Source organism: Macadamia integrifolia, unplaced genomic scaffold, assembly GCF_013358625.1.
Source record: "Macadamia integrifolia cultivar HAES 741 unplaced genomic scaffold, SCU_Mint_v3 scaffold2132, whole genome shotgun sequence".
Classification (NCBI taxonomy): Eukaryota; Viridiplantae; Streptophyta; class Magnoliopsida; order Proteales; family Proteaceae; genus Macadamia; species Macadamia integrifolia.
The window spans coordinates 15,590-41,876 of NW_024868532.1; the positions used below are offsets into that span (position 1 = coordinate 15,590).

Genomic DNA, 26,287 nt, shown 5'->3' on the forward strand with positions numbered 1-26,287 from the left:
CCCTATAGGTTTTAAGTATGTTCCTTAAAAGGCCCTTTCGATTCCTTTCCACAATAATGCTTAAGGAACACTCAGTCCTATGAAATAATGCTTCACCCAAGAACACAATAAACAGATGCGCCCAACAAAACACACAATGATGATCCAATTCACTTGTGAAGTATCCAAGAATTTGTTGAATTCATAGGTAAATCTCCCCTTGGTAGCTAAAAGCCAACAATGCTAATAGTGCATCCAACTTGCATGGTAAAAAGAGCACCGTTCCAGAGAACTTGGACCTACTAAGCAACAGATCTTAAAAACAAAAGCACTAGAAGCCATACCTGAAACCAAACTCAAGAAAGCCTTTTTCCCAACTAAATGAGCCAGTAGGGTAGGGTACACAGATCATGTTCTTCCATTCAACAGTAATTGAAACCATGTTCACTGTCAAGCCACAACTCAGAAACTCAGCTCAAATTCCATGATTAGAAATATACATGTTATAATACACCCGGCAGCCTTTTTATTTTTTCAGGAGGATTTGTACTAAGTAACAGCTAGATACACCATATCCTACTACTGAAATCAATAAAGGTAAAACTCAAGTTATTAATTAATGTACATACACCCAACACCTCAAGGTTGGGAAAAGCCAAGAGTAACAGCAGCAGAATCAACAAGCACCTCTGAGAAGAAAAGTTCCAAGGCCCTTCCCACAAGCAAGGATAGCCCCAACATGTATGGAGGTTGAGAAATAAGGGTTATCTAGCAATTTTAATGGAAAATCTAAGGAAATGTAGCCCATACAACTCTACAAAACTTTCATATAAACACACAAGTCAGAAAGGGGCAGAGCTGGTCCTTCGAAGTTGACACTTTGGTTCAGGAGGCGGTGCAGACGGCAACATCTTCTCCAGTTCCTGCAAATAAAGATGATCAAGATTGATTGATTTATCAGGGTTTTCAGGAAACAGAGAAAGTAGGGCAAAAGAATACTTAATTTTTCCCTTTCACAACCCAACAAGGAATTTCTACATTCAACATCAACGTAGTCTTAAGGTATAATGCAATCTTGAGGAAATTATTGTGTTTTGAAATCAGATGGAGAAGATTACTGTGAAGAGATACTATTGTTCTACACTAGTTATATATAAATAAAAATACTGTTGGGAGGTGCAGCAATAAGGATTCATTCAGAGTCAGAAATGCACAGCAGACCTTACCATACGATTGAATACAGCATTGCACAGCATAAGTGTGCCACAAAATGAACTAGTACCGAACTTCCTCAGCAGAAAGATGCAGAAGCAAAGTCAAAAAATAATAGCAATAAGAGCCGAATCTCTAATTTCAATTGCATGCAGTCATCACTCTTGTTTTTTTTAGTGCTGCACTGGTGCACTTTACTTGAGCCACATCTTGGGAATCCATAGTCAGAAATTAAGACAAATTTCAAACGGATCCAATATTAAATATACTCATGGATATAAACAAGAAAATTCAAAACTTCAACCAGAGCAAATTCATGTTTATTGTCTATGTTTCAATGATGCCCCACTAGAACCAAGTAAGCATTCCATGTGTCACCGAAGAGAGAGGGAAAAGGGGGAGGAGAAGAACGAGAGTAGCATTAGTTGCACAATATTTACAAATAGGGGATTAGTAAACTAAATCCGTTTAGTAGGGAGCAAGACTGATTAGATTACCCAAATGTCAAATAATGGAGATGAAACAGGACTTCTTCAGCAGAAAGATGAGGAAACAAAGTCAAAAAAAAATAGTTGTAATGATAGTTGAAGCTCTAAGTTGGATTACATTGCAAGCATCAATTTCATGTTTGCATTAGACCAGTACTACACTTTACCTAAGCTATATCAGATAGTCAGAAATAAGAAATTTTCAAACTGATCCGATATTACCGCAAGTACTCATGGAAATAAACAAGGAAATTCACAACTTCAACCACAAAGTTAATGTATCTTTATGATTGATGTTTCGATGATGCCCTATTATGTCATGTAGCTTAGGCAGCCAATTGCTTATATTTATCCCAATAGACCCCAAGCATGTGGGCAGAGAATTCTTTTCCTTTTTCCCTTCCTGAACATTTTTAAACTCCATCAACTAGAGTCACTAAGAGAAGAGACAAAGTGGATACAGGGTGCAGTATACAGTCAATGCAAGCTAGAGTATCAAACAAATGGTCAGTCCAAAAGTCACTTATATAGTGGACAATTACGATTTACCACATAATCTTTGCATGTATCAAACGAAGAGGACATATTCCAACAAGGGATGGATAACCCCAAAAAAAAGTATAGCCTAACCATGGTTTAAAGTATCTCCGATACCGATACCGATACGATACCTTCCGATACGTATCTTAAATTTAGCCGACCGATACGATACACACCGATACGATACATTAAATTTTTAAAATCCTTTCGTATAGATATATATATCCTACGATACATACCGATATGAATCAATACACCATCGATACACATCGATACGACTTTATGAAAAATATAAAATCGAGGTAAAATGTACGTTTCGGTATGTATTAGTGAGTATCGATGTGTATCGATCAGTACGTATCAGTACGTATCGGTGAGTATCAGTATTTATCGATCGGTACGTATCGGTGAGTATCAGTATGTATCGATCGGTACGTATCAGTATGTACCGATATAGTGCGCTACGGTCATATAATGGCCAAGATGGGTAATTTTTCAGAAAAACATGATTTTTTTAGGGGTTTTTGTTCCAAAGTTGCTACCAGCCATATTTCTCTCCAACTAAAGTGGAAATCAAGGTTGAGAATAAGGATTTTACATTTATGGGATGACTACAAACCTTGAATTCTTAGTGCGATACCCTCAATTTAGTGTTTATGCATAATACATGTTATCAATAAGTTTTTTTAACAAATTCTTTATGCAAAAGTGTTTAAAAAAAATGTTTCCTATCTATTTATGTGTGTATCTTTAGCGTATCTTAGTGTATCTCCGATACGATACGATACCCTCCGATACGTATCTTAATTTTGGCCGACCTATACGGCGACCGATACCGATACTTTAATCCTTGAGCCTAACACAGGCACTTTTATCTGGTCAGGATACAACATCTTAGTTATGAATTCCTTTTGGTTTCGAAATTTCAGTTCAATCCCCGAAGTATGGTAACAGCACTAAGGAAGGGGGAAAAAAAACATGGAAAGGTCCCCAAGGAATGTTTCAAATTGGGAGTATACCGCATCTGGAGTATCATTTTGTCTGATATAAGCTACATTTGCCAAATCTTTGATGCCAGTAATATCTACTACATTGGTCTCATTTTTTAGAAGATCATGCCATGAGCAACAAGAATGCTTACTAGTTCAGATTTTAGACAAATAACTTTGGACTCCTCAAGAATGTTTTGAAAATTATCTTGGCAATCATCATGTCACGGCCACATCTTGAGTTGATCACAAGTGCATGTACTTCAATGGTTGAAGTTTAATGAAAGTTTTATGATGTATTTGTTTTTGTGTTTTATCACTTAGTTTGTATATTAGCTTGTTCAGTTTCTTTAATATGCTCATTCGTTGGCGATTCTTTGCAAACCACCATATTTGAGTACATGCTTACAATGACTTAATAATAATGCCTCTAGCATTGATCTTGAGCTCACAATATTGAATCACTAACTTAGACCATGTTATGCACCTTGGAAATGCTTCATGTTACTAAGTCAGATATTTTCACACTTGAATTGCTTGGTTTAAGCAATCTTATGAAGGCTTGTTAGCCATTCATCTTGAGCACGTCTTAGATGTTTTTGTTTCCTTGTTTGTTTGTTTAACTATTTGTGTGTCAGTTTAGGATTATATCTTAATTTTATTTTTTAGTCCCGTTTCCGTAGGGCCAGCCAGCCAAACTGACTTGGATAAGCGGTCAACCGGACCATATCAACGGTCGACCGTATAAATCACCCAGGGCCCATCACCTTTTCACTTTCACTACTGAGTTTTTCTCCTCCAGACAACCATGGCTATTCATTTCTCCATCCAACCTTGCATCCCCTCAATCAAATCTCCAAAAGATCCTTCCATTCTCCTATTTACTAAAAGTCAGCATCTATGGCACAAAAGACTGCAAAAAAAAATAAAAAATCAAGTTGTAGGGTCTATAGCTCTGGAAACCCCAGAAAAGAGAAGAAAACGAGAAAATATTTTAACAATGCTCTATTTTCTGGACCTAAGACTCGAGAACTCTAGGAGTTCAATGAGAACCAACAAATCTCCCAAGGAAGATATGTTAGTAAAATAACTCGCTTAGTGGACTTCAAGATTGAGGATTGTTTCATGCCCTAAGATGGGATTCAATTCTAGAAATCCCTGAGTAATGTTATCCTAGGCTAGTTAGACTGTTGTTTTGCAACTTCTTTGTAACCATAGATTTTTGGCAAAGTGTATATTCAGAGATATGTGAAAGGAGTCGAAATATTATTCAGTGCAGCATATCCTGGTAAGTTTTGGGATTGTCCTATGAAGGACGTGGGGTATTTTTCCTACCCCATTGATCAGCATGGGAAAGTAGCCGGCAAGTCTGAGGTCTATAAGACTATCTGCCAAAATCATGAGCATGATCATAAAATAAAGCAGATGATTATAATTCCTAGCACAATTGTAGGGTTCAATATCCTGCCTAGGAGTGGACACCAAAATGATGTTTTGACAATCCAGGCCTACATTGTATATTGCTTAATGTTGGCAATCAAATCGATCTTCCATTTATGATTTTGAGATTCACGGTATATATGCCATAAATCAGAGATCACAGGCATTGTTGCCTTTTGGGAAGATCTTGACCAGACTTCGGACTCACTTCAGGATAAATCTGAATGCAGAGTTGACTGAAAAATGCTATGACACTATTGGGAGAGTAACATCAAAGAGAATAAAAATACAACTAGTCCCTGATGCAGAGGAAGAGTGCGAAGGAAACGCAGGAAAAAGATCAGCCAGAAGAAAGGATGAAGTCTGATGCACCATTGCACCTATAGAGATGCACAGGACAGATAGGCCATACACTCAAAGGGAATTCAAGGAATTCTCAAATATAGTATTTGAAGGGTTAGGGAAATCAAGATTGATCTGAATAATTTTCAAGCTGAAATGAAACGAGAAGATATTACGGCTATCAAAATGGCCCACATAAATATGATGGAGGAAATTCATAAGCTATCCTCCAAGTTTTACAGCAGCCTTTCCAACTCTTAAAGACCTTCCCACCTCCTCCGCCATGGTTGTAATTTTTTTGTTGTTTTTGAAACCAGTACGGTCTTTAGTTTCCTTTTCTCCTTTTTCTTTCCTTTTATTTTTACCCTATCCCAGATCCTTGATAGCCGACCCCATTTAGTTGGGAAAAGGCTTAGTTTTTGTTGTTGTTGTATGGTCTTTAGTTTCCTTGTGTTTTGCCTCTTGTGTGCATTTTGTCATCTTGTGTCTAGTCTTGTTGAGTCTGTATCCCACAAGTCGTTGGAGCTCACAATGTATCTACTCATGTAATAACTTGTTTTTAATGCTAATGAAATCCTTTTCGTAATCATAGTTGTCAAGGCGTCACCTAGGCAATCAATAGTGTTGTGTACTTATAAAAGAAATTCCCTTGACAAGGTGCTAGGACTGGTGGTTGTACTAAGTATTGCTTGATGCTCTTGAATGCATTGTCACATGCTTGATCCCACAAAATTGATCCCTTTCATCATTAGGTGTGAAAGTGGTTGACACCTTTCAGTTTGCGATGAAATATTTTAATGTAGGCCAGTCGTCCTTGTAGCCGTTGTTCCCAGAGGTTAGTTGGAGGTTTCATTTCAAGGGATGGCTTTAATTTTGGCTTGGTCAACTGTGATTAAATCTTTTGTAATAACAAACCCAAAGAACTCAGAGTTACTATCCCCATAGAGAATTTGAGGGGATTCATCCCCATGTTGTGCTTTCAAAGCATTTCCAAGACCCTTCATGGATCTATGAGGTGTTCTTTCTTTCTGTTTTTAACTGCAAGGTCATCCACATAACGCTCTATTGTTTTATGCTGTTGATCTTGAATATCTGCATCATAGCCCATTGGTAGGTAAACCAGCATTTTTTTAGACTAAATGATGTCACCATATAGCAGTACGTACCGAATGGAGTTCTAAAGGATCATGTCTTTCATCATTTGGATCCATTTTGACTTGGTAATACCTAGACAAGCCATCCATGAAAGGCATTTGTTCATATTCGCAGGATTATAATGGATCCTTAGGGATGAGTTGTTCAGGTCCTCTGAAGTCAATGCAAACCCAAATCTGCTTGTTCTTTTTGGTCACCGAGACAATGTTTGCCAACCAATCAGGATCTTTTGTTTGCCAACCAATCAGGATCTTTATCTTCTTTTACAAAACCCATTACTTATTTTTACCAATCTTCTCCATAAGTGGATGAAACAGTCATTGTGTTTGCTTGAAGGGCTTAGCATCTGGTTTGATATTAAGCCACAGATGGAAATTTCAGGGTCTAGCCCAAGCATCTCAGTGTAACTCCAGGAAAATATGTCCAAGCATTACTTTAGGAGCTGGACGTATTGTTCAGCTTCCTTTGTTGATAGGCTGGCCCTTAGGCCAGTCCCAAGTCAACCTCTTGAACTTCAAATCTATGGGTGGTACAGGTTTCAGGTTCTCTCGAAGTTCTTTTGAGGAGTCATCTTCCCAAGTCATGATTTCTTTCCCATGTTCTTCAACTGAAACCATAATTGCAATTACAACCTGAAAATAATCTCCCTCGGGTTTGTCAAGAACCAGTCAATATCACTCTATTCTATTTCTAGGTCTTCCTCTTCTAAACAGTTTGGGCAACCGTGTCCATAATGATTCCTTAGAAGCATAACACGGCCATTTGAGTTGGGCGCGTGATTAGGTGGGTGGTTGCTACAGTTTGTAGCCATGTTTCTTGGTGTTCTCCAACCTTAGTTTGGTCTTGAAACCCTAGTTGTCAAGGTGTTGCCTTGGCGTCCAAGACTTGGTCCCCTTGTTGATGTCACCTTGCGTCTAGACCCCCTCCAATGCCTTGGGTCACCTAGACGCCATGACAACTATGTTTGAAACACTTTTTTTTCTGTTGTATATAATTGATGCCTTTTCTAACATTTTGGTGGGGTTGTGTGCATTGTTTAGGTACATTTCATGCATGGGATCATGCATGAGTGTTTAAAAAATGAAAGAAATAAGAGGCAAAGAGAAATTGAAAAGGAAGACGAGAGGAGAAATCAAGGTGGAAATGAACTGCTAACTATGACTTTGGGCTGCTTTGGGCTTTCTTCCGATGACTGCAACTGCCACTGACCAACAGGTAAGTCTTCAGGATGCCATCCGTGTATAGATGGACGGCACCACATCATTTCCTTCCCTCTCATATCCTCCCTGAAACCCTCTCTCTCTCCTTCTCCTCCCTATCCCACTACCATTATCATCTCTTCTCGCTGTGGAAACCATCGTAGTATATCAAATTGCAGCAGTGCCCCGATCTGGTTTTCCCCCACCGAAAGTTGGCTGAAGATAGTTGTGGGAGGTTAGAAAGCACAGGGTAGTGATGCAGAATCGAGGTTGGACCGGGTTGACCCTTCAGGCAATCTTGATCGGGATGATCCGGGTCTAAATTGATTTGGATTCATTAGGATCTTTAGGATTTTATTTTACTTGGGAAATATTTACAATCTTTTATTTTTTCCAATTTTAGTTTTTTTGTCTTTCGATTTTATTAGTTTATGATTTAGGAAGTAATTAGAAGTCTCTATTTCAGTTTTAGATTTTTAATTAGGCAAGTTTTCATTTTAGTTTATTATATAAAGGCATATGTAACCCAAGTTTAGGTCGTGTGACCTTCCCCCCCCCCCCCTTTTGTGTGATATCTTCCCTTCTCCCCTGCAACTCTAAGTTCTCTCAGGGATTCCTTCCATTTCTCTACCGGCCCTCCATCAAGTGGTATTAAAGGTGAAGGATCCTCCCTTCGTCTCCTTTCTTTCCCATCTTCTCCCAACTCTGTTCTAGTTTCTGCAGAGATTGAGAACAGCATTCAACTAAAAAAAAACAAACAAACAAACAGCCCTTCATTGAACCCGCCCACATAACCCTCTTCCTCTACCATCTCCCTCAAAAACTCACCATCAGCCCCTTCCTTTTAGGTTTCATGTAAAAAAATAAAATAAAAAATATCTCTGTTCTTCATCATTCCCAACCAAAAACCTAACCCCACCCCTGACCCCTTTGAGCGACCCCCTTCCCTCGTCCTAGGGTGTTCCAGCAACCAAAAAAAATCTCTCATACCCACCGCCCTCTTCAACCCCCCGCCTTCCTCAAAGCAGGGAAAAATAAATAAAAAAAAAAAGTAAGAACAGAAAAGGAAGAAAATACAAGGAAATAGAGAGAGAGAAACAAAGGCTTACCTGGTTCGAAGCAACTGTAGCAATCTTCTGTGCTGTTTCCACATCCAGGTCCTCTGTCGAAGCCGCAACTATCACCGCTGGCTTGAGACATCTTCGCTGAGCCATCAAAGATCCCACATGTCTTCCTCCTTTGCCAACCTTACCGTTTGTTTCCTTCGTTCAACAGAGATGAAGAGCCTTCCTGCTGGTTTTGTTTCCAAAAGACAGAAACTCCTTTGCTGGTGAATGAATCCCACCCCCTTTAATTGATTTCCTCCCTATTTACCTTTTTCTTTCCCTATTTACCCCTCCCTTTCTCTTTTATAACTTTCTGTCCTAATTTTTCTTTAGCTTCCAAATTTGCCCCTCTGCTCTTTATATTCCATTGTGCTTTCTAGTCCAGTCCAAGTATTTACAATTCTGCCATCCTTTAGAAAAAAAAATGAACCTCTATATTTATAGTTCTGCCCACACTTGCCTAGTGGAGTTGTCTTATTTGTGTGAGGCCAATGGCAAATTCTGAATACAAATCTAGTCATGGAATTTTTTGTGTTCAAGTTCAAAGTTTGCTTGCCCAATGGAAAGCCTACTAAACTGTTGATTAATGAGCGACTAAATGACAATTTCGTCTCCAAATCTGTGGTGGATATGTTGTCAAAGACCAATCAGATTATCTTTTAGTAAGAGGATGATGTATTCATTGAATTTTCTGTTTCTCATTATTTTGATGGTGTTTTTTGTGAAGTGTTCGACTCTCCTCAAGGACCTCAACGCATCATTAAATTGGGTCGATGTTCATTGGAAGAACGAGACGGAATCCTTAATTGTGACAACAATGTGTGCACCCTCTAGGCTTACCACATGAGTCAAAAATTTAATCTTCATGGATAGGTTGAGTCAAATAAAGTGATACCCCCAGTACAACCACAAGACGAACCAAATGCATCAACAGAAGAGAAGATCATCCTATTGTGGAACAGGTGATGACAACGAAAAGTGAGAAAATCGTGGATCAAGTAATGAAGGACATCAAGGCAGTGCCATTTGTTCACCATCATGAGTTCGTTCTTATGATTTTTTAGACATGAATGCACCTCCACAGCTTCACATCTTGATATTTTTCACGATACAAACAACAAGCAACTTAGCCCCGCTTGTGAGTTTTTATCGTTATCATTCTTTAAAACTCGTCGTGGATGAGCTTTTCTCAACATCGGGGGAGTTGATGCAGGATCAAGGTTGACCCTTCAGGTAATCTTGACCGAGACAAACCATGTCTAAATTGATTTTTGGATTCAATAGGATCTTTAGGATTTTATTTTATTTGAAAAATATTTGCAATCTTTTATTTTGGGTAGCTATTAGACAAGTAGAATTTTTCAATTTTAGTTTTATTATCTTTCTATTTTATTAGTCTAAGAGTTGGAAAGTAATTAAAAGTCTCTATTTCAGACTTAGATTTTTAATTAGTCAAGTTTTAATTTTAGTTTATTATATAAAGGCATGTAACCCAAGTTATTGGACAGATTTGAGAATGAATTGAATTGAATTGAATGTTTTGGGGCCGCATATGGTGCAAGACAAGGTAGCTTGACCTCCTTCCCCCCCCCTTGTGCGATATCTTCCCTTCTCCCCTGTAACTCTGAGATCTCTCCGGGATTTCTTCCCTTTCTCTACCAGCCCACCATCAAGTAGCCAAGGCCCAAGGGTTGGTATAGTTTCAACCATTGGTTCCTTCTAAGTTTCAAGTTTCTATTTTCGAAGACAAGAGACGGTTTGTGAGCTCTCTTGGCGTGTCAAATGTATGTGTCATCAATGCACATTTTATTGTTAGGGTTGCAGACATGAAAAAAGGAAGAACTCAACCCTACCTCTTTTTGTCTGATTCGAGAGGTAGGGTCCCATTGAGTCCTTAAACCCTGAAAAGGCATATACTGATGGCGAAATGTGGGTATTTAGAAAGCTTTGCTGCTTTATTTTCTCCCTTTCTTAATATTAATGAAAGCCCAAGGTCTATGTATCAAGCTGTGGACCCAAGCATACATTGATACTTGAGAGTCCGTACCATTTGATTTGTTTGATTAGAGTTTGGGTCCACAACAATAATGCAAATAAAGTCATGATCAATTCCAATCCAACAGCTCCTTTTGGTCGAGATGTTAAGATTATAATAAAGTTGTGAAAAGTGGGAAACAAGAAAACTGAAACTGATAATGTCTTTCATGGATCAAGTGGTGTGGCACAGTCGTCAGTCGCACACACAAAGAACACGTAAAAGAGATGATAACATAGATTGTCTAGGCGATGCCTAAATAGGCGTTTGGCCACCCGCCTAGGGTCCCTTGTCACCCTGACAACTATGATTCTTACAAGGGTCACACGTTAATATTCCTAAACTTTTGCCAAATCATTACCTTCCCCACATATATATGATTTTTTGAATATGACAAAGGGGGAGAAAGATTGGTATCAAGACTTCAAGAGATTGACAATATGCATGTGTTTAGGAGCACTATCAAAATGCTTAAGTGCTTAAAGCACCTTGAATTATATATATATATAAATATGTCCTATAAAAAAAAACCTAAGTGCTCATATATATTGCTATTGTTGTGCTTAAATTGCACATTTTCTTAAATCATAAACACTTGACTGTTTGATAAATTTTCTTGAGAAGTTCGACTTGTGAACCATTCTAGTATTTCTATATGGAAATACTTAATCTACTTGTGGTATCATGAGTTTCAACTAGTGCATTTACTTCATTGATTTAATCTTGGCACTTGTTAAGGGGGAGCATCTCAGCTTCCACTAACATCATATTTTGTCATTACCGAAAAGGGGGAGATTGTTGGTATGTTGTATTTTACCAAATTCCCCTAATTGTGTTTTGGTGATATAAAACATGGTCAAATAGGTGACAGTCTAACATAGACACTTTGGTAGTGACCTAGAATAAGGTCACAATGGTTTTTGGGAATACTAATACATTTACTAGGTGTGAAGGTTGAAATATTCCCACAAGCTCATGTTGAACACATTTTCTCAATCAAACGTCATATGCAAGAATAAAAGGGAGGACCAGTGCACGAGGCTTTTGCCATAAAAGGGTCTGGGGAGGGTCATAATTAATGCAACCTTAACCCCAAGCAAGAAATATTCCAAGAGCAGACTGAAGCTTTGAGCACATCTTAGAAGTGATGCAGCGGCACTAGAGGGGTTGGACCTAAGGATGTAGATAGTCGAAAATCCGAATTCGATTCGCATTCGTATCTGTTTAGCGTGTCGTGGGTTGAGAAAGGAGTTTGTTTCTATTGGAAGTTTATCGAGAGAAAGGAGGAGTCTAACACAAGTCGCAAACTCCTCCCTTGGGTTTTCCTAATCCTATTAGGATTGTGGGTTTGGGTTTTCCTAGTCCTATTAGGTTAATGGATTTTCTTATTCCTATTAGGATTGTCCCAGTCCTATTGAGACTAAATATAATTAGAAGTTAGTAATTAGTTTTCGTTTCCTATTTTGTTCTTTCCTATTCCTAGTAGGACTTGTAATAGATATTCTATTTAATGAACGAAGGAGCGCAGCCCCAATATAATCGATTGGGACTCCCTTTGCTCCACAATCGCAGGTCTCTCTTTCTCTCTTCTCTGCTCTTTACATGGTATCAGAGATTAACAAGTTTCTGATTTGAGAGCCGTTCAAAGCTATCATGCTACTGGTGAACATCTAGTTCTTAGAAAAATAAGAACTAGAGTTTCAATGAAGGTTTGATGCAAATCACACATGATTTTGTTCGTGTCTTCTACTTTTGAATTTGTTTTGAATCAATTTTGCTAGAAAATTGATTTGCTACTGTCAGGGGGAGATTGGAAATTACTTGTCTTGTGTAGTGTTCATGGTTATGGGATTCTTTGTGATGGTGGTTGTTGATATTGCTACCGTGAGAGGGATATTGTCGTTATTATATGCTCAAGTCATCAGTTGAAGCCATATTTGATCGTGTGTATCCTCAACAACAGTTTTATCTTTTAAAGATGGTACATTCAACAACTTGATGTTGTTTGGACACTAGCAACCTAACGCTGCTTAGTTTGGGGAGATCTCTGTTTGAGGCTCGTGAGTGCTTTTGTTGTAGCTATTGGGAGCTACAGTTTCTGTTGGAGTGCCTTCTTTGGAAAGGTCTTTTGATGTAGTTGTTGGGTGCAACATTTTTGTTGAAACGCCTTCTTCGGGAAGGTCTTTTGATGCAGCTGTTGGATGCTACACTTTTGTTGGAGTGCCTTCTTTGGATAGGGCTTTCGTTGGTATTGAAGTTGTTGATGGCTTTATAATGGTTAATTGGAGTTCTATTTGTGCTTATTGGAGTTCTTTTTTGTCCAAGTTGGAGCTTTCTGTTACTATGTATGCTCCAGCTTGAGGGGGAGTGTTAGAAGTCTATCAAGAGAAAGGAGTCCACGCACAAACTCCTCCCTTGGGTTTTCCTAGTCCTATTAAGATTGTGGGTTTAGGTTTTCCTAGTCCTATTAGGACTATGGGTTTTCTTAATCCTATTAGGACAGACCTGATGTCCTAGTCTTATTAGGACTGAATGTAATTATAAGTTAGCTAATTAGTATTAGTTTCTTATTTTGTTCTTTCTTTCCTAGCAGGACTTGTAATAGCTCTCCCTCCTATTCCTAGTAGGACTTGTCATAGTTATTCTATTCAATGAATGGAGGGAAGCCCTAATATAATTGATTGAGACTCCCTTTGCTCCACAATCGCAGGTCTCTCTTTCTCTCTCCTTTTCTTCTATTCTCTTTACAGTTTCAAGCTCTACCCTTTAGAGTCGGAATAAAAGTGTTTGTTTTCCATTTTTCTTTATATTTATAGTTTTCAAGGCATCGCCAAGGCACTGTGTTGGCGTCCAGGCAGTTTGCTTGGGGCCTAGGCGATTGACACCTTATATTTGGGCACTTATTTGTCACCTAAGCACTTGACAGCCCTCCAAAACCTTGAAATGCCTCGGCACCGTGACAATTATGTTATTTATTTATATGTAACCAATGATGGAGAATAAATGGAATGAGTTTATTATATTGGTTGGTTCTTCACAGGGGTGAAGTTGGGAAGCTTTGTGTGAGTACCTGTTGGTAAGGCAGTGCTGTCATCCTCCTCTTCCTATTCTTGTTTCATATTTCTGCATATGTATCCAAGGTACGATTCCGCTTTCCCCTTCCTCTATTCTTCCAATTCTTGCACTGTTTTATTTCTCTGTTCCAGCAACTAGTGTCTAGCACTACTGGCAGCCTTATATAATTACCTCGAACTCCGTGGTAACTAACTCTTTGTGCCCGGTATTTGGGTCGAAGGAAGCCTATCCCTGGGTGACCAAACCCTTAGAATCTCATCCCTTGACACATGTTCTGTTGTCAGAACCAAGTAGACACAAGGAGCTGGTTTACCTTTACCACTGGACCTGAGTTGCAGAAGCTTTACCTCTTTTGATTTCTGTTTTGAATGCCTATCAGTAGAAAACAGTAGACCAGTGAGTAATCAAAGCCCCTTTAGAGTTTCAGCCAAACTGAAGGTCCCATTGATGAGTTCTCCTACATGGTTCGAGACCTGTTCGTTCACTTTCTTCTGCCCGGTGACAAGTTGAAGACAACATTGCTATTGTTGACCATAATCCTTTATATTTTTTCATTGTTTCCCAAATTGCCCCATTCTTTCCCCTTTATTCTGTTTCATCCTTTAATTCACTTTACTTCCAAGTTTGTCCTAGCATTTTTATTTTAATTCCCTTCTATCTAACAACAAGGTTAAGATTATAATTTATTACATGTTTCCCACTCTAATGTAAATTTCAATTTATTTACTAATTTTCCACTAATCCTTTGATTTGGACTTTCTGCTCTTCGCGTTGGCTCATAACAAACCCGAGTTTTCAAACCCAGGGATAACACCAATTTGGTATTAGAGCAAATTCCTCTTCCATATCCTAACCATGGTCACTAATAGTGAGATTCTCCAACAGCTTTGTTATAAACCCAAGATCTGTAACCAGTAACTTGATAGAGGAGAGGAGAGAAAGCGATCGAGAGACATGAGAAGAAGAGAGCAGAGGTGGAGACTTCCAGGAATAGCAGAATCATATATCTTCTAGTCCCCCTAACATTATTATATATAAACCAAAGAGTTACAATCGAATAAGGTAACTGGTACCTTGTCTAGCAAGAGAAAAGAAAATAGAATTCCTACTCTAATTAGGAAATAGAAATCTAGCCTAACTAGGAAATAAGACAAACTAAAAAGGAAAAAAAAAAAAAAACCCAATTATATCACATTAGGACAAATCCCATCGTGACTCATATCTTAACATTCCCCCTGAAGCTAAAGTATACATATATCAAAAGAATGCTCCAACTTGAATCAACAAAATAGAAAATTAAACGCAACACCGATTTTGAATAGTAGTTGTAGACTCTAGTGAACACAAAGACAACTCCAATCAACCATCATAAATCCAATATCAATATCAGCTCAAGTACACCAATCATTTGCAGCACCAATAGATAAAAATCATCGTGTAGATAGATCAGTAACAAACAAAATAGGTGGTAGATAACGCAAACCGCAATCCACAAATATCATAGCAGAAACAATATCAAAGGCTCTTCCCAAAGAAAGCAAGTAGTAGGGAGTCATCTCCACAAATGAGAGAAATAAAAGTGTAGCATCTAATAGCTACATCAAAAGCTCTTAGAAGACGAGTAGTAGGTAAGGCAAGTTGAAGGAAATATAGATTACTGCAAACCAAATAGCAGCATCAAGTTGCTGGAGACCAAGTAACAACATCAGGTTGTTGGGGACCAAGCAACAACATCAGGTTGCTAAGGGAGGTAGTAGGTAAGGAAAGTAGTAGGCAGTATAGGTTACTGCAATCCAAGTAGTAGAATCAGGTTGTTGGAGACCAAGTAATAGCATCATCTTGTTGGGGACCAAGTAACAACATCAGGTTTTTAGGGACCAAATATGTTGCACTATTTCTAAATATAACCATCTTCAAAAGATAAAAATGTTGCTGAGGATACAACCAAATAAAGCAGATAAATAATAATCTTGAGCTAATAACTTGAGCAGATAAGAACTCTAATTGAGTAGATAAAAACCCCAACTGAGCAAGGTAATAACTCCAATCTCTTCCTTACATGTAGCATTACACGTGGAAAAATGATTTTCAATAATCAGCATTTCAAAGGATGAGTATCACAAAATAATCTCTCAATCAAAAGCATCACATATAAAAATTTCCAATCTCCCTTGCACGGTAACAAATTTGAACAAACAAATGCCAACCACCATGTCATAACAGATGAGCACCAAATAAAATGTTCAACCAAGAGCAACCACGACCAATATCCTCCAATAATAGCAATTAGATCATCACTCCATGCAAGTAATATATATATATATATATTGCACTTCAAATGCATGCGATTTAGGAGTCTAAGACCCGAAATTGGGTTCTATATGAATACAAATGACAAATCTGAAATTAATCCATGCAATCCCGGGGTTGAAATGAATTATGGGCCCACCCAAGGGAGGCAAACTTCAATTACTATGAATTAGTGGCAATCTGGTAATCAACCAGAATTTTCAAAGGTGAATTTATAGTTAAAGAGGCAACGAGACAAGTAGGGAATTATTGATTATTGACAAAGGTAAACTTAAAAGGGGAAATAAAATAGGTGTAAGAGGGTATAATGACAAAAAAACAGGGGGAGTTTATGGAACTTACGAACTAAGGGTAGAAAAAACACGATGGACATTGAGAACATTGGTGACATGTGAGGTAATATTGATATAATTACTAATAAAAGAAAAAGTCACCACTCACCACGTATCCACACTTTCCCTTTCCCACAATGAGATTAATATGTAGAGGAACTCCTCTTCCTCATAAAACCCAATGATTCCACAGCAAAGCTTCAAAATCAAAGAAAGAACCACAGCAGAGGTGGAAACCAAGGTGGAAACTCTGCCACTGGTAGTTTGATTGTAGGATCAAGGGAAGGAATTTCTCCTTGAGAATGTCATTCATATCCTCCAATGTTTTTTGTTCCATATGTCGTTGTATCAGTTTGTCTTTATGGGTACGCCACCAATCTTTAGCCCCTCCATACGCTTTATTGCAGCCAGTTGTATCTTACGTTCTTCTGATAGGTGATACCACTTGAAGTAGTCATCCAAGGTGCCGAGCCAATCATGGAAAGCTATTAGATCATGCTTTCCGTTGTATTCCTTCAAGTCTAGCTTCATCTTGCGTTTTATTATCGGTTTGACAATGATTTACCTCATCGTCTTCTTCCCCTAATACAATCCATTATTAAACACATGTCTTGTTGGAAGTAGAGCAAGTTTGGGCCTTTAAGTACCAATAATATCAGCAGCAAATTGCTGCATTGCTCTTGATTGGCTGGTTTATTTGATGCTCATCTGTCATGACATGGTTGTTAGCGATTATTTGTTTCTATTCGCTAAACCGTGGAAATTATTTTTATGCTCTCGAGTATAAGGTTATTTATGCTTCTCATCCTTTGAGATGCTTCTTATTGGACATTGTTTGTCTACGTGTACTGCTTCACATGAGGGGGAGATTAGAGTTATTATCTATTCAATTAAAGTTCTTATATTGTCTACTTTATCAACTACTTGGTCCCTAGCAACCTGATGTTGTTACTTGGTCCCCGGCAACCTAATGTTGTTACTTACTTGGCCCCCACAACATGATGTTATTACCTACTTGGTCCTCTAAAACCTAATACTGCTACTTGGTCCCCAACAACCTGATGATGTTATTTGGTCCCTAGCAACCTAATGGATGATGTTGTTACTTACTTGGTCCTCAACAACCTGATGATGCTACTTGCTTACCTACTACCTGCATTCTTTTGAAAAGAGTGCTTTTGACGTAGCTGTTTGACATTACACTATTATTACTTTTATTTCACTCCTTTGTGGAGATGACTACTACGTACTACTTGCTTGATGCTACTCGCTTTATGATGTGGTTGATTTAAGTTCCCTTTGTGCTCTTTGGCATCTAAAACTACTACTCAAGATCGGTGTAACGTTAAATTTTCTATTCTTGTTGGTCCAAGCTAGAGGTTTTCTCTTGGTATATGTATACTCCAGCTTGAGGTGGAGTGTTGAGGTTGAGCCAAGAAGTTGGGGGTTTGTCCCAACGGTGATTTAGTTAATTATTTTTCTTATCTTATTTCCTAGTTAGGCTAGATTTCTATTTCCTAATTAGAGTAGGTTTCCTTACTCTATTCTCTTATTGTACAAGGTACTAGTTACCTTATTAGGTTGTAACTCCTTAGCTTATATATATTGATGTAGGGGGGACTGGGTAATACAATCAGCTTCCCTCTTCTAAGCAGTCTTATTCTCTCTCTCTCTCTCTCTCTCTCTCTCTCTCTCTCTCTCTGGTTTGCTACAAGGTTTATGGCTCCTACTTAAAATAGGAAACCAACTTAACTTAGGAGAGCACATAATAGAAATCCTACTTAGCTTAAGCTACTAACTCATTAATGAAGTTGTCCAACAAAAACAACTTAAAAGCAAGGATTAAATTATCGGTATCGGTCAATGTATCGGTCGATCAAAATTAAGATACGTATCGGAGACATGCTAAGAGATGCTAAAGATACGCACGTAAATGGATAAGAAACACTTTTTTATAACTTTTGCATAAAAAAAGTTAAAGCTATAGATAACATGTATTATGCATAAACACTAAATTGAGAGCATCGCAATAAGAGTCCAAGGTTTGTAATTGTCCCACAAATGAAAAATCCTTATTCCCAACCTTGATTTTCACTTCAATTAGAGTAAAAAATGGTTGGCAATAACTTTAGAACAAAAACCCTCAAAAAATCGTGTTTTTCTGAAAAATGACCCATCTTGGCCATTATAAGACCATATCAATACATATCGTACCGTATCGATACATACCAAAACGTACATTTCACCTCGATTTTTAATTTTCCATAGAGTATCGGTATGTATGTAGGATACATATCGATACAAAAAGATTTCAAAATTTTCATGTATCGTATCAGTATGGGCCGATACGGTACGATACATACCGATACTTTAAACTATGCTTAAGAGACTTTCCAAAAACAAACCTAAGACTCCAACATGGAGTAGGACTCAACAAAAAACAATAAAGCAACTTCCAACTAGGAGAACCACGCCCATCAATAGGCTGGTTTGATCAGACAGATCTGGGATACTAGGAGGCTAGTTCAAATCTTGGTCTGAACATCTGATGTAGATCCCCACTTTGGGAGGATCTATCATAGGAAGAAAGGCCCACTGATCTCCCTTAAGTCCACTTGAGTGGCTTAAGTTATTAGTTAGAAATAAAGGGCCCACTTGGCCCATCGGTTATTGCTTTCAGCAATTAATTAGTCCTATTCTGCCCTCTTTAAATAGAGGAGCCAACGTACTCTTAGTTCTCAGATTTGAATAAACAAAGATTGCAGTCAATTACTTCTAAACAGCTGAGATCGTTGTGGGTGAGATGATGCCTGGGCCGAGATTGCCACCCCACCCACAATTCTCTTGGTTTTGTTACTTGTTCACTTCAATTCATTTTTCATTGTTTGCTGTTTATGCTTACTACTGCTGTGAGAGTTAAAGAACTTCAGATATGTCCCCAATTTCCAGAACCAGAATTGATTCACAAAGGTTTCTCTCTCTTGAAGCCAGCGATCTCTCTCCTAGGTCCAAATTCAAGAAAACTCACAACTATACAGCCAGCCATCAGAAGTCTCTCAAATTTGGGGGGTTTTGTACCCTCCCTAGGCCCTACAATTGACCAAGTTTGCAGCTCAATTGGAGCCCCAGGCCGCACTTCTCTCTCTCCAGCCCTATCGCAGGTCCTTCTCTCTCCTATCGGGTTGGGTTTTGGGCAGGTTTTGCTCCTGCATTGCTATCGTTTCCTTGGGGGTTTCTGTGATGGTCTTATTCCCTTGTTTCATGGTCCTATTTCTGGTTATTATCAAGTTAGCTATTGGGTGTTAAATTGTTGTTTGGGGTTATAAACTGCTGGGGTAGTTTAGTTGTAATCTACTTATGCATTAACCTCTCTTCCTTCTTTGATAGGTGTTACCAAACCTGTGATGATCTACATCAAACAGTGGTGATTCTCTCATTTGATTCCGGCTCGGACAAGTTTCCTCCAGCTACTACAGCTTCAGCAAGTGCTCCGGAAAGTTAAGTAAATAGTGTTCTTCTTCTTTCTTCCCTTCTCTCTTTTTTTACCGCTGCTCATCTTCTTCTTCACTGTTTTTTTCCTTTTTTATCGCTGCTCAGTCTTCTACAGTTCTTCTTCTTCTATGTTTTTTTAACCACTGCTGACTCTTCTCCAGGTCTTCTTCTTCTTATCTGTGTTTTTTCAACCACTGTGGAGTCTTCTTCAGTTCTTCTATTTTTATTTTTTTTTAACTGCTGCTCACTGCTCACTCCATACCGTTGTTCATCTCCTTTTTTTCTGATAATTGAAATCAACTCAAATTGTGTGGTATTTGGTTGAACTCATGACCTCTCCTAAATTGGGATACAATAAACTCACTGTTCACTCCGTACATATGTCCATCTTTCTCTTCTTCTTCTTCTCTTTTTTTCAGTGTTTGCTTACATCTGCTCCCTCCTTACCACTGCTCACATTCTTCTTCTCTGTTACGTTAAGCAGTTATGTAATCTTCTCTCTTACGTTCCTAACTCCTGCAAACTGCGTTACGTACCAGTGGAAGTCTAGGAGAGAGAGAGGATCAGGGCTACTTCCCAAGTAAGGCCTCATGGTTTCTGATTTTTCTAGCTAAGCTTATCAGATTTCTTCCTGTTCTGGTTATATTTATATACCCTGCTCTATTATTCTGTTCTGAAATAGTATCCGGTCCTCTGATTTGTCTAGTTCTCTGATTTTCTAGCTAAATTTATCTTTTGACAAGAATCTAATGATTATTTATAAATATTTGATACTTTCTAGTTAAGGCCTCATTCTTCCTATTCTGGTTAAAATTACATAGTATATACCCTGTTCTATGATCCTGTTCTGAACAAGTTTTAGCATACTAAATGTTGTTAGAAAAGAGGGGGGGAAATTTAACACTTGGGCTCTTTGGTCGCCATGGCAACGTCTAGTCGGGTGCTTTGTCGCCTTAGCGCTTAGGCGGCCCTCCACCGCCTTGGTTTGCCTTGTTTCCTTGAAAACTATGATTAGCATTATACAGGGAGAACTTCAAATAATATTCTAAGTATTATTGATATAACAAAAACACATCCAACTAATTATCATGTCTATCATTATCTACACAACAACTGAAAATGGGAAGAATGCAAAAGAAAGGGACAGCCTTTTCTCAATCAAACAAACAATATTTCATAATAATTCCTATTTAAAATACTGTTTACCAATCTATCCTCACTAAATCAGTGAGGCAACTCAATAACTTCAAAAACTTGATGTATCACCTATAGGCTTCAGCATGAAGAAGCGCCTAACCCCCCCCCCACCCAAACAAAGACTTCTCTCCACTTAAACGCAATGTTTTTTATCAAAATGAATGCCAGCAGAATCCATACTCAATAAAACTTAACGCCTTAACAGTGTTCTGAATGTGCTTGCATATGCCTACCAATTATACAAAACAGGAGCCATTCGGAATCAATGACAACCAACAAATTTCTGCACTTCTGTTCCCAGTCAAAATCCGGATAGACAACTTGTTCTAGTTTACTTTTCCCATACTTTTAGTATTCTATCCCATCCCCCAAAAAAAAAAATTTGCCATAAACTTAACTGCATCATCTAAAAAAAAAAAAAAAAAGGGGCGGGGGTGTGGGGACCAAAACAAGTGCATTGAGAAGCTGACAGAAACATACTTTCCGTTTCTTAAGCCTTTCATTCTCCTCTTCCAGACGTGAAACTTTGTTCTCCAGCTCATTAGTGTATGCCTATCCATTGCCAAATGCATCATTGAGGTCATTATCAAAACAAAGAAAAACCAGCACCACGATTTACTTATAGAACCAACAAAGAGCTGAAGACTCACCTGCTTCCTAGCTCGTGACCTGGCAGCAGACTCCCTATTCTTGATCATTCTCTTCTGTCTCCTCTCAACTGTCTTCTCTATGACATCTCCCGGGGCAACCCGTTTCCGCCCCAGTGTCTGTGTATCTGATAATGTACCCATCAAAGGGGGTGATATCGCGATTTGGCTGTCATGATACGCCACATCCAAAAGAGGGCTTCCACTCACAGTAAGAGACTGCGGGACTGGGTGTGCAGGCATATAAATCCCCATCATATTTTTCTCTGGATGTTGAGGCTGTTGCTGCTGCTGCTGCACTGAAGTGAGCGGGTACTGCAACCACTGAGCCTGTTGTGGGAAACTTTGTGGGGGCACTGCCATCAAATCAACCCCTGTGGCAGGCGCAGCATTCAGGTTTTCGGTAGATGCTTCAGCAACAACACCTGCTTTCACCAAGAAGTCTTCCAATGTCATCCCACCCAAAGTGGGTTGCCTCTCCTGGGCTTTCTTCTCTTCATTATTCTTGTTCTGCCCTTGTTGGATATCTCTCCACACTTCATCAACTGTCTTCTGGCTCAGAGCCCTGCTTAATGTCAGGCTCGCCTGACGCTGCAGAACCGAAGCTGAAGCAAGTTGTCCAGCAGAGGCAGCATTCTCGGTGTCCATTCCCATGGTCTGATTAGCCTCAGCAGTCCACACATTCTTGAGAAGTTCATCCAAGTTCATGCTACTCAGAGGTTTCCCCAAGTCCCCTAACTGGTTCTGAACCTCATCTAGAGTCAGAGTGTACAACGAGCTTTGCCGAGCCAACTGCTGCTCACCACCTCTACCTTGAGACCCCATTGTCTGAATCCCCATTCAACGAACAGTCACCCTAAAACTATCATTCCATACCACAAAACTAAAAATCCTGTTGCAAAAACCCTAGAAACCCTAGAATCGATAACAGGCAAGTTCAGATTCCTACTGTTAACAGATCTACCTCAACTGCCTATATACAACCACCAAAATTTTTTAATCAAGCCAGAAAACACACAAGACTGAAAAAACCAGTAATTGCCTCAAAACACTTAATCCACACAACCCCCTAAATATGCAAAAACTGTTCAGTCTTCAGTCATATCTACGCTGAAATTATTGGAAAAGGGTCTCCCTCAAGCACAAGATTATAAAACGAGTTAAAAGATTTTCCACTGTCGAATAAGAACAACAAAAGCCGTTTCTAACCTCTATTGACCAATCCCTTGAAGACATTGACTCCAAACCCCAACTTCACACATGAAATGAAAATAGAACATACCATCAACACTTCCGGTGCAAATTTATATAAAACAGGAAAGAAAATCCCATTTTCCCCTAAAAAAAATGAAATATTGAAACAGAAAACACCTCTGAACCCAACAAAATCCAACCTCAGATCAAACACAAAACGAGCACAAAGAAACATTAATACATTAATACTTCTATCAAAACTCACAGGAACCCAAAACCCAGAAAGGAAGCTTCATCGCATCTTACATGATACAAATATAAAAGACATTTCCAGTAAAAGAACAGAAAACCCAGAAACAGTTCTGCAAAACAGAGCCCACAAAGAAATCTCTGAAGAACCCTTCTCATGTACAACCGTCAAATTCCAGCCCGAAAAATTATTTCTCAAAGAATGCAAGAGAATCAACACTTATTTTGACCCACAAAATAAAATGACCCACTGTACTTACATGCAGTAGGATCCGATCTGAATCTGAAAATCCGCAATTCTTCATCAGTCGTTTATAAATGGAATCAACATATTTGCAGTGGGAGAAACGATATGGAACTCAAAAGCCAAGTACCCATTTTTCATCATAAATAAAATGAAAAGCAGAAGAAACATTTAGAAACTGACCTGCATTTATAGGGGTGAGTCTTCTGCATGGACCCATCCCCATGTAAGCGGGAGTTACGTCTTTCTGAGAGACCAGCCGTACCCACGACCCGCTGGCTACAGACGTTGACAGTTACTGATACATACTGACGTTTACAGGCCTTTTGGTTTTGATTCTAATTATTCAGACATGATGATTATAGAAATTACATAATAATTAAAAAGAGATCAAAAGTCATTTACGTGTTTTCACCGCAATTGATTTTAATGAGTAAATGACACTCCCCTCATTATATGTTTTAAGTATTATATAATCCTCCTTTGAGAAGTTTATAATTATAAATTCTTCCTTTCTAAGTTATAGAATATATCAACCATACCCTGATCGTGAGTGAGAAACCGTTAAGTGTGTTACAAATTTGTTTTAAGTCCCAAAATACCCTTAGTCCAATGGTGATGACGATTTTGCCCTCAACCATTATTATCGTCTTCTTCCTTAAGAAACTATGAGAGAGTTAGGATTTATTCTAACACTTACGATTAAGTTGTTCTAAAATCTGCAATCAAAGAGAGGGTTTTGGCAATTGAGTCTTGTTCATCTTGTTGAAGATCGATCACAAACGATGGGAAGCCTGGACTTATTATCATTCCTCATACTATAATACAAGATAGATCACAAATGATGGGAAGCCTGGACGGATCATTGTTGGACATGGCTGCTTTGAAGAAAATATTTGCGTCAAGACTCCTCCCAAGATAAAGAAGGTGCACTGGAGCCCCACTAACTACCCAAAACAATCTCTATTCGGCACCGAAAGATAAAATGTATCTTGCTTAAAGCTTTGAAGTAGTTGAACCTACGAGAAGAAAACTACATATTAGGTTAAATCACAAAACCTACAAATAAAAGGAAAGTTATGAATTTCAAGTCTAATTTGTACCTAAGTCTTTTCCATTTACAATGCTTGGACAAGCAGCTGGTGGTGGGATGTTCTCATTTAGAAATAGTTCTAGTCGGTTCGGATTTGACCAAACTGGGTATCCTTTAACTTTCCCCTGTAAAAAACACATAAAGAGTGTTTTACTTCGGTGAATCAACAAAGCAAATCACAAAGTGACAGTTGAGTTCCAATGGTCAAACTTCAGTAGAGTTGTCCAATTGCTATGCTTGTAAAATACCAGAGCATTCAAAGCAGCCAGTGTTGCCATTCCTTTATAGGAAGATCACCGCTACCATTCACTGATCACAATGGAAGGAGGAGAAGAGTGGGTGGTGAGAGGAAGCCAAGCCGTAGCTTTAAGGTGTTGGAGGTAGAGGATTAGTTGAGGATTGCCAGTATGTAGGGATAGCCCAACATCAGCAAACCAGATTTGGGTTTCTAATAGGTTTGTATTGATGTGTGTCATGCCTCTCTCAGCTGAACTTTTCTAGAGAAGGATCATCATCTATGCAAGAGGGGTTTGTTGAGACCTCTACTACAAGGAGTTTATATCCATTGACAAACAACATCACACGGTTCGAGTTTGATTCCCCAACTCCCCTGCTATATTGCACATTGTTTCCATAGTGAAAAAATAAAGGGGGGAATCTGTGGTCTTACCTTCACAATATCAGTACCTCTCTTCCTCAATCAGCTAAGGTGATCAAAGTTAGAGAAGAAACCCTCAATCAGCCCAGGTGATCTTTGGGCTGATGCTCCCTCCTACGGCTCTAAGAAATCCAACTCATTGAGGTTGGAGGGAGTGATATTTAAAGAAAGGGATAGGGGTAAAAAAGTCATTTAACATCTGCTTCTAACAGTGTTAACACCATAAGGTACGTTTGTAATTACAAACTTTGCAGGGGGTCTGAGTGTAATACCTGAAACATAGAAGGGAGGGGAGTGTAATTCCTCATTTTTAATTATTTTGTGCTAAACTTTAATAAACACGTGCTTAAAATCCTAATATGGAGGGGTAAAGTAGTCATTTATTTTATAATTAGAAATCAAAGCCCCTTGCCTCCTCTTCTTCAGTCCAAAGTGGAGAAAGAGAGTCATAAGAAAGATGGATGTAACGACCCAAACCCGGGATAAGGGTAAGAGTCTCACCCTTGCAGGCAATGATCTCGTGATCACGTTTTTCTTAACTTGCATATTACTAAAAGTTGGTTATTATTATTATTATTATTTTACATCCAAGCTCGGGATAAGGATAAGAGTCTCACCCTCACGGGCAATGATCTCACGATCACATTCTTCTTAACTTGCATGTTACTAAAAGTTGGTTATTATTATTATTATTATTATTATTTTTACATCCAAGAAGTTCTTTTCTCTTAAATACGTGGAAATCTATTTTATACTAAAATATAAATTCAAGTATTTAAATACCTCAATACCTGATGGTGGCGTCAAACATTTATTACATGTTTCATAACATAGTCTAAAGGAAAGTAAATAAAATAATTCAATATGTATTATTTAATATCTCATAGTAATGAAATTAAATGTTTCTATCATTTGAATAAATAAAAGAACTATCATGCATCTACTTTACCATTTTGTTGCTCCTAGCCTCCAGTGTAATCCACACACTCACATACTCCATCCACTGCGTCTGGAATGATAATAAAAGAGTGAGCTTGATAGCTCAATGAGTGAAACATAAGATCAACATGCATTAATCAGCACATCTTACACATGAGAACATTATATGCAATATGACATTAAAATGACTAACTTGATGCAGGTCGCTCCTTATTCTACTGCATGTGCACGCTTTATAAGGGTGAGGATCACAATTGTTGATCTGTAATCATTCAAAACACCATAACATCATTCACAACATATTAACATGAAGGGTACTGCACTATGATCATTTCTGTTCAACCGAAATGACCACAGTGCATTAAAAACTAT

General features: G+C 38.4%; 1 protein-coding gene across 6 annotated transcripts; it reads right to left on the reverse strand.

Annotated features, from left to right (window-relative positions):
- Positions 1-449: 449 nt before the first annotated feature.
- LOC122065875 (ABSCISIC ACID-INSENSITIVE 5-like protein 2) lies at positions 450-23,547 on the reverse strand. 6 transcript variants are annotated; one of them, XM_042629700.1, is made up of 4 exons: positions 23,409-23,547; positions 21,542-22,400; positions 21,372-21,443; positions 450-902 (listed from the first exon to the last, which is right to left on the reverse strand). In XM_042629700.1, the coding sequence occupies exons 2-4, from the start codon at positions 22,376-22,378 to the stop codon at positions 822-824; spliced, it is 990 nt and encodes a 329-aa protein (XP_042485634.1). In that variant the 5' UTR covers positions 22,379-22,400; positions 23,409-23,547; the 3' UTR covers positions 450-821. The 6 variants fall into 6 exon arrangements, with proteins under 6 accessions (XP_042485634.1, XP_042485635.1, XP_042485630.1 ...); XM_042629701.1 differs by having other exon boundaries at positions 21,542-22,366; positions 23,409-23,521; XM_042629696.1 differs by lacking the exon at positions 23,409-23,547 and adding an exon at positions 23,242-23,394 and having other exon boundaries at positions 21,542-22,366.
- Between the last annotated feature and the right edge of the window lie 2,740 nt (positions 23,548-26,287).